This window comes from Ruditapes philippinarum, unplaced genomic scaffold (assembly GCF_026571515.1).
Source record: "Ruditapes philippinarum isolate M1 unplaced genomic scaffold, ASM2657151v2 ctg5676_1_1_1_1, whole genome shotgun sequence".
Classification (NCBI taxonomy): Eukaryota; Metazoa; Mollusca; class Bivalvia; order Venerida; family Veneridae; genus Ruditapes; species Ruditapes philippinarum.
The window spans coordinates 78,952-92,959 of NW_026865487.1; the positions used below are offsets into that span (position 1 = coordinate 78,952).

General features: G+C 34.3%; 1 protein-coding gene across 3 annotated transcripts in view; it reads left to right on the forward strand.

The window, feature by feature from the left end:
• Positions 1-14,008, forward strand: part of LOC132729346 (uncharacterized) — a 34,906-nt gene that overhangs the window by 390 nt on the left and 20,508 nt on the right. For all 3 annotated transcript variants that reach the window (XM_060715112.1, XM_060715111.1, XM_060715113.1), the window contains exons 2-6: positions 4,884-4,952; positions 6,127-6,962; positions 9,433-10,212; positions 10,855-10,958; positions 13,252-13,357. In XM_060715112.1, coding sequence (XP_060571095.1) covers positions 4,934-4,952; positions 6,127-6,962; positions 9,433-10,212; positions 10,855-10,958; positions 13,252-13,357 — 1,845 coding nt within the window. In that variant the 5' untranslated portion in view covers positions 4,884-4,933. The remainder of the gene's footprint in view (positions 1-4,883; positions 4,953-6,126; positions 6,963-9,432; positions 10,213-10,854; positions 10,959-13,251; positions 13,358-14,008) is intronic.

The window sequence follows — 14,008 nt, forward strand, 5'->3', positions numbered from 1 at the left end:
TTATCAAACTCAAAGAGGCATTGAGATAATTTGGACAGTCGATCATGACTTGATGTCTTTTAAAAGTCTCATCACCAACTGCATTTTTGTACACTGACTGTAGCCAATTAAAAGTTGTTGGGAGTAATAACTAGCAAATGAAGAAACAGCCAATTTTACCTGACATATATCACATAGATCTGGGTTTTTTTAAACAAATTCCTAAGGTTTCTTTTTTCAGTAAAAAAAAACTTAAGACAAACAATCTCATCTAATTTCTTTCTCAATGCTTATCTGCTTTCCAATCTGCCATCTTTAATCATAACCAGTGCATATGTCAGATAACCAGACCCATATGCTTATTTTTTTCCCCAGACTTTCAAAATTGGTATAAAGGTACTAAACAAAAAGACTAACAGATGCTTCTATTTAAGATAAGTATAATGCAGTAAAAACCAAGAAAAACCACATACAGTACCCAGCTCATTTTGTACATTCATCATTTCACACCTATTAAATACTATTTATGTACAGTACTCAATTTTAGAACTCATATCAGAAGAAAAAACATTAAAGTTTATATGTATCTTATCATAAATAAAACATGGTTTTAATGTGTATGATAATTATTATCCTGTCACTTGTATCAGTTTCGACCCGATAACAAGGTGCCGTATATTTTTACTGATCTACGGCACTTGATCACGTGGTATGAATGTTTGCCGGACTACTTTTCAAGAAAAAATATAAAAACTGTCGATAAATCTTCTGTGTGTAGAATAACGAATTTTGGAAACGTTGATAAAACTTTGTTTGTTTATTTTATTTCACTCTATAATTTTTCAAGCGAAATAAAAATTATTAAAAGTGAAATAAATGTAAAACTTAACTTGTTTGCGACATTAAAATAGGGTACTTGATTTGATTGTTTTGCATGTGCTGTTTGGCGCTATATTGTGACGTCACATAAACAACACTTTAAACGTCTGTACAGCGTTAACGACTGCATTAAAGATATTGGTGTTCGGATTCATTTTCTTAGTTAGACCATTTTCTTTCATTCTAGATAGTTTTCACAACAAAATTCGACAAAAAATTGTTTTTATTTATCACATTTTTCAAACAAAATGGCGCCCTCAATGTGAAAATACACAGGGAGATAATAAGAACGGCGAGTGCATTGTTGTAGAATAATGCACGCTTCGAGCCTTCTTTGTTTATATAGAAACGTTTCCGATAGTGTGATCAAAGGTAGTTTTCCTTTTTTAATAAAATTCTTTAAAAAAAACGGTGACAGGATAAATAGAATAATAGATTGGTGCCGTGGATGGAGAAAGTTTATCTGGCTCTGCTGCTCCGCCTCGCCAGATAAACTTTCTCCATCCACAGCACCAACCTATTATTCACTATTTATCTTGCATAATTGTCAATTCTCCCTGGGTATGAAAATTCCCCTTGAGTACCTGATGTATTATATGAATTTCCAAATGAGTCAAAACTGCATTTTTTCCCATTTCTTTGGTACCAGCGCCAATCCGAAAGTGGAGGGAGGTTCGAACTGAGGAATGCTTGATTATTTCGTGGTGAATTATTTTTTATGGTAATATAGTTATATGACAAAATCTTTAATATGGTTAACCTTTATTTCCTGCCAAATTTTTTTTGAATAAGAATCATTTAACATTTTGGGAATAATTAATGGATTCAGAAGTTAAAATGATAGGAATAATTTCTTTATTTTGTTGTCCATAAATATCACTATTGTGACATTGCCAGGGCTGGGAATCAAAACTGCGTCGTATCCTACAAAATGTAAACAAACGCCGCCATCTTGGAACGAAAAATGTATGTTTTTGTTTATAACTTTTTTTGTTGGAAATGACTGAAAACCAGATATATGTATTAACACGCTACACTATTTTCCGCTTCGTTCGGTATATGTTGCTTAGACAACTATTTTGTAAAACAAAAGTTATAGCGAACTTGCATCTCGAAGCGGAGCAGAATTTTTATGAAATTGTGTGGATACGACGCAGTTCATATTGCTTTATCTATCGTTTCTCCTTCAAATCAATTATATACTCGTTTTCAGAGTTCACTATAAACTTCAAAACATAATTTTGCATCATTTACTAAATTTTCATTAAAAAGAGATGTTTATTTTCCAAGAAAATAATGATTTTTACGAAATGATACGACGCAGTTGAAAATAAAATATGATACGACGCAGTTGTATTTTCATTGCAGGCCTGCATATTGGTTTTAAACTATTTACATTATGTGCTAGGTATGCTAATAACGTCCAACAACATTTCTTGTTTAAAACTTAAGTCAAAAGCAGAGGTCACTCATTGGTTCCATAAAAATGGAAATGTTATACAATTCTATTAAGGCTGCATTTTTCGGTCGCATTTAAGTACCTATCATATTGAGCTTCTACAAATTCCGAAAAACCGTATTAAATGCAACATACATTGTGCAATAAACACGTGATCGCAACAAACCATATGACAACGTGTTCCAGTGTTGCCTTAGCATGCTTCTAAAAATTGTTCCCGTGAGTTCAAAATGGGAGTGATTACTATTTTTGATACAAAATTCATTATTCCAGTGTAACCTCTCCTGAACCCTGTACTAGTATTAATCAGAAATGACCTTTTTTTTTTAAAAAAAAAAGAGAGAAAGAATTACAAATTTTGAAAATGTCTCTTGCTATCGGAAAAGAGCTATGCGCAAATTGCATGCCTAACTTTGTTACTTGTAATTAGCAATAATTTCCGTCAATTCCGTTATTACTTATGTCTTTTACGTGCCGATTTTATTGTATTCATTTTCTTAATAATCGGTGAGAACAGATGAGCTTTATTATTTAAAACTGAACATTAAATCTTTAAAATTATATTTTAAATGGTTAAGCTACAATATATTTTTGCAAGTAGGTTATGCGTTCCGTTTAGTCATTTTATGTTCAGCGCGGCGGAACTTTACCTCTGATGTTGTCGTATTGCATTTCTTTATCGCCGATGAGGAAAGGTCTACGGAATGTATTTTCTATATTTGCACTTAAGTATCATTCTTCTCCATTAAAAAACTTTATATTTTCAAAATCGAGTTACATAGCATACAACTACAGATTATTTTGTAAAGAAGGTGTCCGTTTTGCAAAGGTATTTTACGCTATGCACCGATAAATTTGATACAGATATAGGCAGACATGATCTTTCAACAGTATTGAAGAAGTTTTCACAATATTGAACCACAGGAGCTTGAAATTCTATCAATAATTGCCCTAAAGTCAAATTCCCCCAAAAAAATCCATACCTATATATAAAAAAAAACACTTTTTTTATTTATAGGTATGGATTTTTTTTTGGGAATTTGACTTTAGGGCAATTATTGATAGACTTTCAAGCTCCTGTGATTGAAGCAGAAAATTAAGGTCAGATTATCGCATCGAATTTTCAACAGACTAGAGACATAGCATCTTAACATACCTTCATACTAAAGTGTGGATTATTTGATAATGAATTGCCTGAAAACTTTAAACAAAGGTTTTCAGAAATTGACTTCACAGAGGATTACCGAAATAAGAAAATTTAAATGTTTATTATCTTTATAATTAATTTCAAATATTTATAATCTTATAATTAAAATTATGCCCGAAGTTAATAAAAAAGCTGCTATTATGTACAGCTGACGTTAACAAAATTTTGTTGAAAAAACAAATCAGACAGGTGTGTCCGACCGTACCAGCTGTTTATGTTTACTGAATTCAAATCACTTTGAACTGAACTGCCAATGAATTCGAAAACCACCAGGGATTTTTTATTCCTTTCGTGTGGAAAAAACCTATCAAGCTATTTCAAAATGTGGATGGTTCTCTCGCAGGTCACCATTTTGCCTGAAATAATGCACAAAGGCGCACCTGAGGTCCTCGCCCTAGTAAAAGCTAAATGTGTAGAGTGAAAGTTTGGAAAACCAAACCACAAAAAAGCAGTCATTACCCAGAACATGCAGAACCACAGTTTAACTTAGAGCGTAGCTAGCCAACATGAATTCAAGTTTAATAGATTTCTATATTTTTTTTGCGAAAAAAAAAAATAGGGATAATATATTGAGCATTCAGGAAAATATAAGAAATCATTTCAGATATTATGAACAATTAGGTAACATGTTTAACTGAAAAGTAGCTTACGCAATGTAAACTTTCAAATTAAATGTAATATTGGACATGACACAATGCATGTATTCTAAATAATCAAAAGCAATAGACATTGCTATACACCGCAAATGATCTGGGTTTTTTATCTAGCGCAAGTGAATTATTCCATAAAATAGAAATATTTTGTGCCAAAATTATCCCTGTTGAAAAGACTGCCAAAAATGCAACTGCGTCGTATCATTTCGTAAAAATCATTATTTTCTTGGAAAATAAACATCTCTTTTTAATGAAATTTTAGTAAATGATGCAAAAATTATATTTCGAAGTTTATGGTGAACATTGAAACAAATATATAATTGATTTGAAAAAAAACGATTAGATAAAAGCAATATGAACTGCGTCGTATCCACACATTTTCATAAAAATTCTGCCCCGCTTCGAGATGCAAGTTCGCTATAACTTTTGTTTTACAAAATAGTTGTGCAAGCAACATATACCGAACGAAGCGGAAAATAGTGTAGCGTGTTAATACATATATCTGGTTTTCAGTCATTTCCAACAAAAAAAGTTATAAACAAAAACATACGTTTTTCGTTCCAAGATGGCGGCGTTTGTTTACATTTTGTAGGATACGACGCAGTTTTGATTCCCAGCCCTGATTGCATTTCTTTTCAAATTGTATCTACATGCTGTAAAATTTTAAAGTTATCAGATTTTAAACTTTTTTCATTTTGAATTTCAGGGGAGCAGTTTTAAAAGACTGGTCCAAACAGAGCAGTTTAAACTGTAAACATGGACCCAAGAAAAGATGGTAATGTGTTATTTAGATTTAATATCTTTGTGTTACATTATCTTTTGGAGTTGAATTGAAAAACAAAATAAATCAAAATCTATTTTTGTGCTACAGTTTATTGTGCCCCCACTATGGGGGGGGGCATTTAGATTTACCCTTATCCATCCGTCCATCCGTTCTCTTTTTGTATTTTTAGAGTTATTGCCCTTGACTTAGTAAAAATTTGCAATTTTCAACTTGTGTCGCACGTAGCTCAAAAAATATTTGACCTAGTGTCATGAAACCGTACAGGAATGTTGATCAGCATGTGTAGTTGTGCACCTGGGTATTTTTTGTGTGGATATGTTTAGTATTTTTAGAATTATTGCCCTTGAATTAGTAAAAATTTCCAATTTTCAACTTGTGTCGCACATAACTAAAGAAGTATTTGACCTAGAGTCATGAAACCGTACAGGAATTTTGCTCAGCATTTGTAGTTGTGCACCTGGGTATTTTCGTGTGGTTATTTTTAGTATTTTTAGAGTTATTTGCCCTTGACTTAGTAAAAATTTACAATATTCAACATGTTGCACGTAACTCAAAAAGCATTTGACCTGTAGTCCTGAAAGTTTACAAGAATGCTGGTCAGCATGTGTACTTATGCACCTTGGGGTTTTCTTGTGGATTTATTCAGTATTTGTAGTATTTGCCCTTTATTAAGTAAAAGATTTTTAGTTTTCAACTTTGGCACATGTAGCCAAAACAATATTTGACCTAGAGACAGGTGGAGGGTGGGGGCACCCGTGTCCTATGGACACATGTCTAGTATTTCTTTATTAAGTGTATTTTATTAATTCTCTTTGGTTCATTTAAGTTCAAGTATTTTTATGAAAATTTAAATGTTGTGCTTTGGTTAGTAGACCTTTAAGTATATGACAGTTAGTTTCTTTTTAATTAAATTAAAAGGATCCTATCCCCACAGCTTATAATAGCCAAAAGAAGAACCCCAAAGTGCCACCTTAGTTTTAAACTAGATCTAAATATTATGTTAATGTTCAAGTATGACAGTGTCTGTCAACAAGACATTTTTAGCTCAACTTTTTCAAAGAAAAATTTCAAGCTATTGCTGCAGTCCGGTTCTTGTTGCCATTGCCATCCAGAAACTTTAATGTAGACCTCTACTTTTTTTACTATTCATTGTATTTATTTTCAGGGTCAAGGTCAGTTTCGCCTCATAGAGGATACCATCCACCTGGTCCCAGGCACACCATGGCAAGCATGTCAAACCAGCCTGGTCAAGTACCTGGTTCCCTGAACATTTTGTCAACAATTCTTAGGTCACCACATCCCAGCTTGCAAGCAAGTCATGCAAGGGTCATATCAGAAACAGGTCATGTCACAGGAAGAGGTCAGTCTCCCATTAGAGTGATAACAACGCTGCCTCCATCTGTGTCATCATCAATCTCACCAAGGACAGGTTTGTCTCCGTCCAGGACACCAACAACTCTTCCTCCAAAGAAAAGTTTGTCACCGTCTAGATCAGTGTATACAGAAAGGCAATCTCCTTCACCAAAAAATGTCAGATCTACAGAACTCATAAACATAGCTGGTATGTCAGGAGGTCAAACTTCCATTCACAGTCAAGTTCAAGGTCGTCAAACTCAAGGTCAGTTACTGTCACACCTGCCGTTTTTAGCTCAGACATTGCAGTGCGGAAAACATGTAGCGCACGAGGATTTATTTCAGCAGTACAAATCTCAACAATTAGCACAAGGAGTAGGAGGTCCCACATCTGGAAATCTTTTAAAAGAAACAGCGCAATCTGTTGTTGTAGGACAAAGAAGTCCAGGTAGACAAACACAGCCTCTCCCAGCTCATCAAAGGATCCCATCCCCACAGCATGTAATAGCCAAAAGAAGAACCCCATCGCCTGCCCACATGCCTGTTGGGGCCGATCCGACAGCAAAAGTCATTGTGGCTCACACTGGATCTGCCAGGCCTCAAGCAGTGAATCTAGTAAAGACTTCTGCTCACCAAACAGTATCAGAGGTAACAAATGTTATTTTTATTAGCGTTTCTGCTTTCGAATAAAAAGTCAAACTGTTACGATCACTGCGGCCTCATTGTTGTCATGAAAAAACTTTAAAGTAGCCTATTATTCAAAGATTTTAAAAGTTATCAACTTGAAACTTGCTTATCAAGACAAGGTACAGTAGTTAGACGAGGGACATAATTTTGAAAGCAATAATTTTAGAGTTATGCCCCTTTTTAACTTGAAAATTTTCACAAACAAGCATTAACTTCATGTGGTACTCTTGTTTCTTTAATGGTAATATATCTACTCTTTTTGTTTTATTGGAGTATACATATAATTTTTTTTTTTCAAATTTGGTTAAGCAATTTGTCTCTTGGTGATTGACAGGCTTTTAACCAAAAAAAAATTTATTAATTACCGGAATGATTATATATTTATATACCTTCTGCCTGCTAGCAATCTCTCAACACATTTAAATTAATCAATGACTTAATAGGGCATGTTGGGTATAAATTATCCCAAATTGTCTATATTTTATCTGTATATTAGAGTAACACTACCAAGTGTTTCAAGTAGAATGGTCTGCTTTTCAAGCAAGCATTTTAGCATTATGGATTAAAAATTTATTCCAATGCATCATCATATGTATCTATTATTTTACAATAATTTTCGTGGTTTAATAATGTAACAAAAAAAGTTAGAAAAAAAAATGCTTATATAATATTTTTTGTTTATGTTTAATATGAAAGAAAAAAAATTAGACACAAAATTAGTATAGTGTGAAGTGTGAGCTTAGTGGTAAAGGTGTCTGTATTTCAAGTGTTCAACCTAGAGATCTTGGGGTTTGAGCTGTACCAAGGTCACAACCATGTTTCCTCATATGACACCGGTACTAGGCTAGTTCCTGGATCCAGTACTGGGTTAGTTCAAGGATCTAGTACTGGGTAAGTTCCAAGATCCAGTACTGGGTTAGTTCCAGGATCTAGAACTGGGTTAGTTCCAGGATCCAGTACTGGGTTAGTTCCAGGATCCAGTACTGGGTTAGTTCCAGGATCCAGAACTGGGTTAGTTCCAGGATCCAGTACTGGGTTAGTTCCAGGATCCAGTACTGGGTTAGTTCCAGGATCTAGTACTGGGTTAGTTCCAGGATCCAGTACTGGGTTAGTTCCAGGATCCAGTACTGGGTTAGTTCCAGGATCCAGTACTGGGTTAATTCCAGGATCCAGTACTGGGTTAGTTCCAGGATCCAGTACTGGGTTAGTTCCAGGATCCATTACTTGGTTAGTTCCAGGATAGTTCCAGGATCCAGTACTGGGTTAGTTCCATGATCCAGTACTGGGTTAGTTCCAGGATCCAGAACTGGGTTAGTTTCAGGATCCAGTACTGGGCTAGTTCCAAGATCCAGTACTGGGTTAGTTCCAGGATCCAGTACTGGGTTAGTTCCAGGATCCAGTACTGGGCTAGTTCTAAGATCCAGTTCTGGGTTAGTTCCAGGATCCAGTACTAAGTTAGTTCCAGGATCCAGTACTGGGCTAGTTCCAGGATCCAGTACTGGGTTAGTTCCAGGATCCAGTACTGGGTTAGTTCCAGGATCCAGTACTAGGTTAGTTCCTGGATCCAGTACTGGGTTAGTTCCAGGTACATATAGCAGAATCAAGACTAGTTCAAATAAGCTGAAAGCCTTCTTTACAATCAAGATTGAATTAAAAACATTTGAAACTAAAGCAGTTTAGTTCTTGTTTTACATTTTGGGTTTTATTAATGATTTAATACTCTTTTATAAACATGACAGACTCAGGAAGAATTAATTGGTCAATGACTTTAAATGTACTTTTTTCATGGAGATTATAGACACGTGATGAGATTGGTATTAATATAAGTTCAAACTAAGGATAACATTAGGAGTGGTCTTTATTGAGTTCATACCGACAGTATGTGGCCTTAAGGCCAACAGCATGTTGTGTTTTAGGTCTCTACCTTCTTTGTAAACTAACAATGTTAGACTTTTGGTTTGCCTTATGGCTTCATCTTTTCATAACAGTATTGGTATAAAATTGTATGAAAAAATAAGATATATACATGAAAAGAAATTCCTACCTACCAACCCTTTTAGAGACTTAACTCAGACCTATAATTTATTTGGCCTAATGCATATTGATGATATGTTTAAATTGCATATGACTACATGTATGAGGTAACAATTTGTTGGGAAAAATGTTTTATGATTGTGATTTTAAGAACTTTAAGAAAAGAAATCTTAATTTAAATTTGTTAATTAAACATCATTAATGTAAATATATTTTGTCTCTAAATACTCCTACAATGTACATGTCTCAGAACATAAATTTGAAATATTTCAACATTCTGACAGTAGCTTTAGCGGGAAATTTAAATTTTCTAAAGTTGAAGCATAATTATCAGTGTGACAAAGACATCATATAAATGTTTGTTTATGTACATGTATGTTATTGTTTTGCTTTGCAGACTAGACTATTGGACGCAGACTTTAAATATGGAGATTTACTGCAGAGTATAAACAAGTCATCAAATATACAGTCTCATCTACTGCAAGGGGGACTTTCACCTATAACCCCTGCTGACCCAGTTGCCTCAAAATCCTGGCCAACTCAGCCAGCTCCCCAGTTGGTGCCAGTACCTTCAGTTGCTCTGTCATTAGGCCATGCACTCAGTAGTGCAGCTTTTAGTCAGACCCACAATGTACAACCGGCAATTAGAAACACCGGTACTATTGGTGCGACACATATGTCTGTATCGCAGGCAGTGGGGTTCACACCAGTGGTTCTACCGTCTCAGAGCTACAGGTCTAGAAGTCCCGGTAATTTCATGGGTATTCCCGTGTCATCGTCAAGTGCTATTAGCAATAACCCAGCAAGTGTTCACCAATCAGGTGTGAGTTATATTCATACCATGGGGACACCTGCACAGTCTGTGTCCATGACTGAGCCTGGGCCCCCCAATATCACCATATCATCATGCAGCACAATTCCTACCCCAGACAGACCTCATCAAAAACTTCCCAGAAACCCTTTCACATTTCCTGCCACACCTCCAATCACATTAACCAATGAAAGACCGATTGTTGGGCATGGAATTCCTATCATCCAATCAAAAGTGAAGACAGAATCAAAATTAACTTTATCAGCCAATGAAAAGCAACGACACAGTAGTGATGAAATGCCACAGTTATCACCTGTGAAAAAAGTGGAAATTAAGAAAGAGGAGGAAGAAAATCTTGTCAGTATTGTAAGTAGAAAATAAAGTGCATTCTTTGCATAAAGTTAAAGTTTTAATGACTATACAAATTATGTGGAAAACTCAGTCTGTGTTAAGATTTCTGGTTAAATGTGCATGTCTCAAAAAGAGAAGAATATGTTACATTTTTAGAAAATCAAGCCTAAAGAAAAATACATTAAAATTATAAGCTTAATAAAGTACATGTAATAGAGTAATTGTTTCTTAACATCACCAGTATTTAGTTATACAAGGCTTATAACTGTTGCAACAAGATCTTCATTTGTTGAAATATTTTCATAATTGAAAAATGTACATTATATCTATGTTTGTAGTTAAAAGCTATCTGTTGTAAACTTCATATCTATATTCATTCTTGTGTTAGAATGAATATTTCTTGTAATATTTTTAGAATGAATAATTTATAGGTAATGGTCCAAAAAGTACTTAACCAAATCTCCTATTGTTGCTTTTACTTAATGTAGTACAAATGTACTTACTATGCTAAATTGTATTTTATACTTGTTACTTGAGGTGTACATCTGTATTTACTCTGTAATATGTTTTGAAATCAAAATAAATTTTAGTATCCACTTGTGACAAAGGTAGCAAAACACTCATGAATAAAATATTAAAACTTATCTGTTTTTTCAGCCAAATGCTTACAACATGAGGATGCAGACACTGGCAAACTTTCCTAACAACCCGACATATAGACCTACATATAGGGCAACATCAGTAGCTATACATAAAGCAAAGTAAGTTTACAAATGAACAACAACAGAAAAACCAATCTGATTGCTGTAATGTTGGCCATTTATTGCGTGATTATTTTTCTGGTGGCTATATATTTGGGATACTTACCAAATGCAAATTCAAACTAAGTTAAGGCTTCGAATTTGTAAGTTATAACAAATATTTACAGCTATACTGGTTGGGGACCACCAAAACCGGACAACCACCAAACCCGGACGGCCCCGAAAATGCTTTATTTAGAATTTTCTTTGTTCAGTGGTTTTCAGTCACTTTTTTAACCACAATAAATGCATGTTTCTTCTATAATTAAGTAAATAAATTTATTTCAACCTCTGTAAATGGTAATATTTTAATATCTATTTCAAGAATGTTGACGTTGAAATTTGGGGGTCAAGAAAGCAATGCCTGACCTCATATAACAGCAATAATTATTTGCAAAGTTAATAATAGAATATCCAAAACTTCAGCATTTGCTGCTGAAATATTGTGTGTCATGTTAAAAATAAAAAAAAGAACACCAAAGCTTTTATCTGAATTAAATCAACGTTATTACATATCTGTCCGGACACATGGTACTGTAGTATGTACAATTTAGGTAATTTTGATACCCTCCTTGACGGGCCTCGGATATAAGTGTCAACATAATCAGAACTAAACAAACTAGTTTGTTAGTAAGGAGAAGAACCTAGCTGTACTGTGTCAAATTTTCGTACCTCTAGCTTTAAAATTATAAAATTTGTATAGAAAAATGTTCAAAAAGTGTCCGGTTGATGGTTCCTGACCAGTACATATCAAATTTGGTTCACAGTAGCTTAAATTTCAGAAAAATAAAATGAAAACTTATCTCTTCTTACCTTACCATGTAAAATATCTTAAATTTTCTTGTCATTTTTTTCAATCTGGACAAAACGATTCATCATTTTTAAAGAAAATTTCAAAATATAGTACTTACTGAATAAGGAACAGTGCAGACCATGATCAGAGAGCACTGACGTGCTGGCTTATCTTCGTCTGCATTGAATGCATTAGTAAAATTAGTCACTTCCAACAAACAAAGGTTTAATTTATATTTTTGCTAGCTCACCAGAGCCGAAAGCTCAGGGTGAGCTATAAGTATCAAAGGGGGATACTCTGATGTCCGTCGTCATGAGTCAACAATCGTCTTCTTCATTGAAACTACTGGGCTGATTTACTTCAAATTTGGTCTGTAGCATCCTTGTGACAGTCACACTTGAATTTGCTCATGTCATTTCAATTGGCCACTTTTAGGGGTCAACAGAGCTAAATATAGAAAAACCTTTAAACATCTTCTCCTACAGAACTAATAGATGGATGATCATCAAACTTTGTCAGTAGCATTCTTGGGTAGTCTTTTATCAAGATTGCTCATATTAATTTGATTGGCCCCTTTTAGGGGTCTCTAGGGCTAAAAATAGAAAAACCTTTAGACATCTTCTATAGAACTAATGGATGGATGATCACCAAACTTTGTATCATTTTTGGGTAGTCTTTTATCAAGTTTGCTCATATTAATTTGATTGGCCCTTTTAGGGGCCGCTAAAGCTAAAAATAGAAATAAATATCTTTAAACATCTATATCTAGAGAACAATTTGATGGATGATCACCAAACTTTGTCTGTAGCATTCTTGGGTGGTCTTTAATCAAATTTGCTCATATTAATTTGATTGGCTCCTTTTAGGGGTCCTTAGGGCTTAAAATAGAAAAACCTTTTAACGTCTTCTTCTACAGAACTAATTGATGGATGATCACCAAACTTTGTCTGTAGCATTCTTGAGTAGTCTTATATCAAGTTTGCTCATATTAATGTGATGGGCAGCTAAAGCTAAAAATCGAAATACCTTTAAACATCTATTTCTACAGTACTAATTGATGGATGATCACCAAACTTTGTCTGTAGCATTCTTGGGTAGTCTTTTATCAAGGTTGCTCATATTAATTTGATTGGCCCCTTTTAGGGGTCTCTAGAGCTAAAAATAAAAAAAAAACCTTTAAATATCTTCTTCTATAGAACTAATTGATGAATGATCAAATGAAATTTTGTCTGTAGCATTCTTGGGTAGTCTTTGAACATCATTTGCTACTGAAATAATTGATAGATGATCACCAAACTTTGTAGCATTATTAGGTAGTCTTTTATCAAGTTTGCTCATATTAATTTGATTGGCTTAAATCAAATATCAGAAAATATTGACAATGGATAATTTCCAACACTGAAAAGCAGTTGTTTCTGGTGAGCAACTCAGGGCCATCATGGCCCTCTTGTATTTATTTAGGGTTGGATGTGTGGTCAACTCGGCAAAATCCTTAGATATCCTACGTCAAACCTTACAGAAGAGTATGAATAAAGAAATAGACGCTATCATAAAGTCTTACTTAGATGTGAGTATTACATATTTTATGTATTATTTTTTAGGGTTCATAGTGTTATAATAGCCATATGGCCATTATATTTAGAGGTTAATCCTTGGTTGCTGCTCGGCATTATGCTATAATGGCCCAAAGATGTGCATGAGGGCCGCAGGCCCGAAGGACATTATGGACTCGAGGGCCATTAATACCTATGTCCGAAATACCTATGTCCGAAATGCGGCATTTAGACATCGCCGCTAATCTTGGTTGTCGCTCTTTCTAAGAAACGGACAGTTGTCAATGTAAACAAAAATATGTCATTCAGTTTAACCCTCTTATTGCATTTGAAAATATGAGAAAACAAGATAAATATGAGACAATGTTGTTTTATTGTTGTTTATATCGATAAAAACTCCATATATTTTTTTGTGAGAATAACATATAGTGTCATATATTATGGCTTATTTGTTGATTGCAATATGCAATGCTAACACTGGAAGTCAATATTTAGGCTTTAGAATAGAGAAAATAAGAATCCCTAAAGAAAGCCCAACATGGCCAAACTGAAAATGTTGCAGGCTCGGTTTGATTGAGCCTGTTCTTGGACGGTACTGTCAAGTGCAAACTACCGTCCACCGGCTTAAGCAGAACTTGGCCATTGTTCTATATTCTATAACCTCT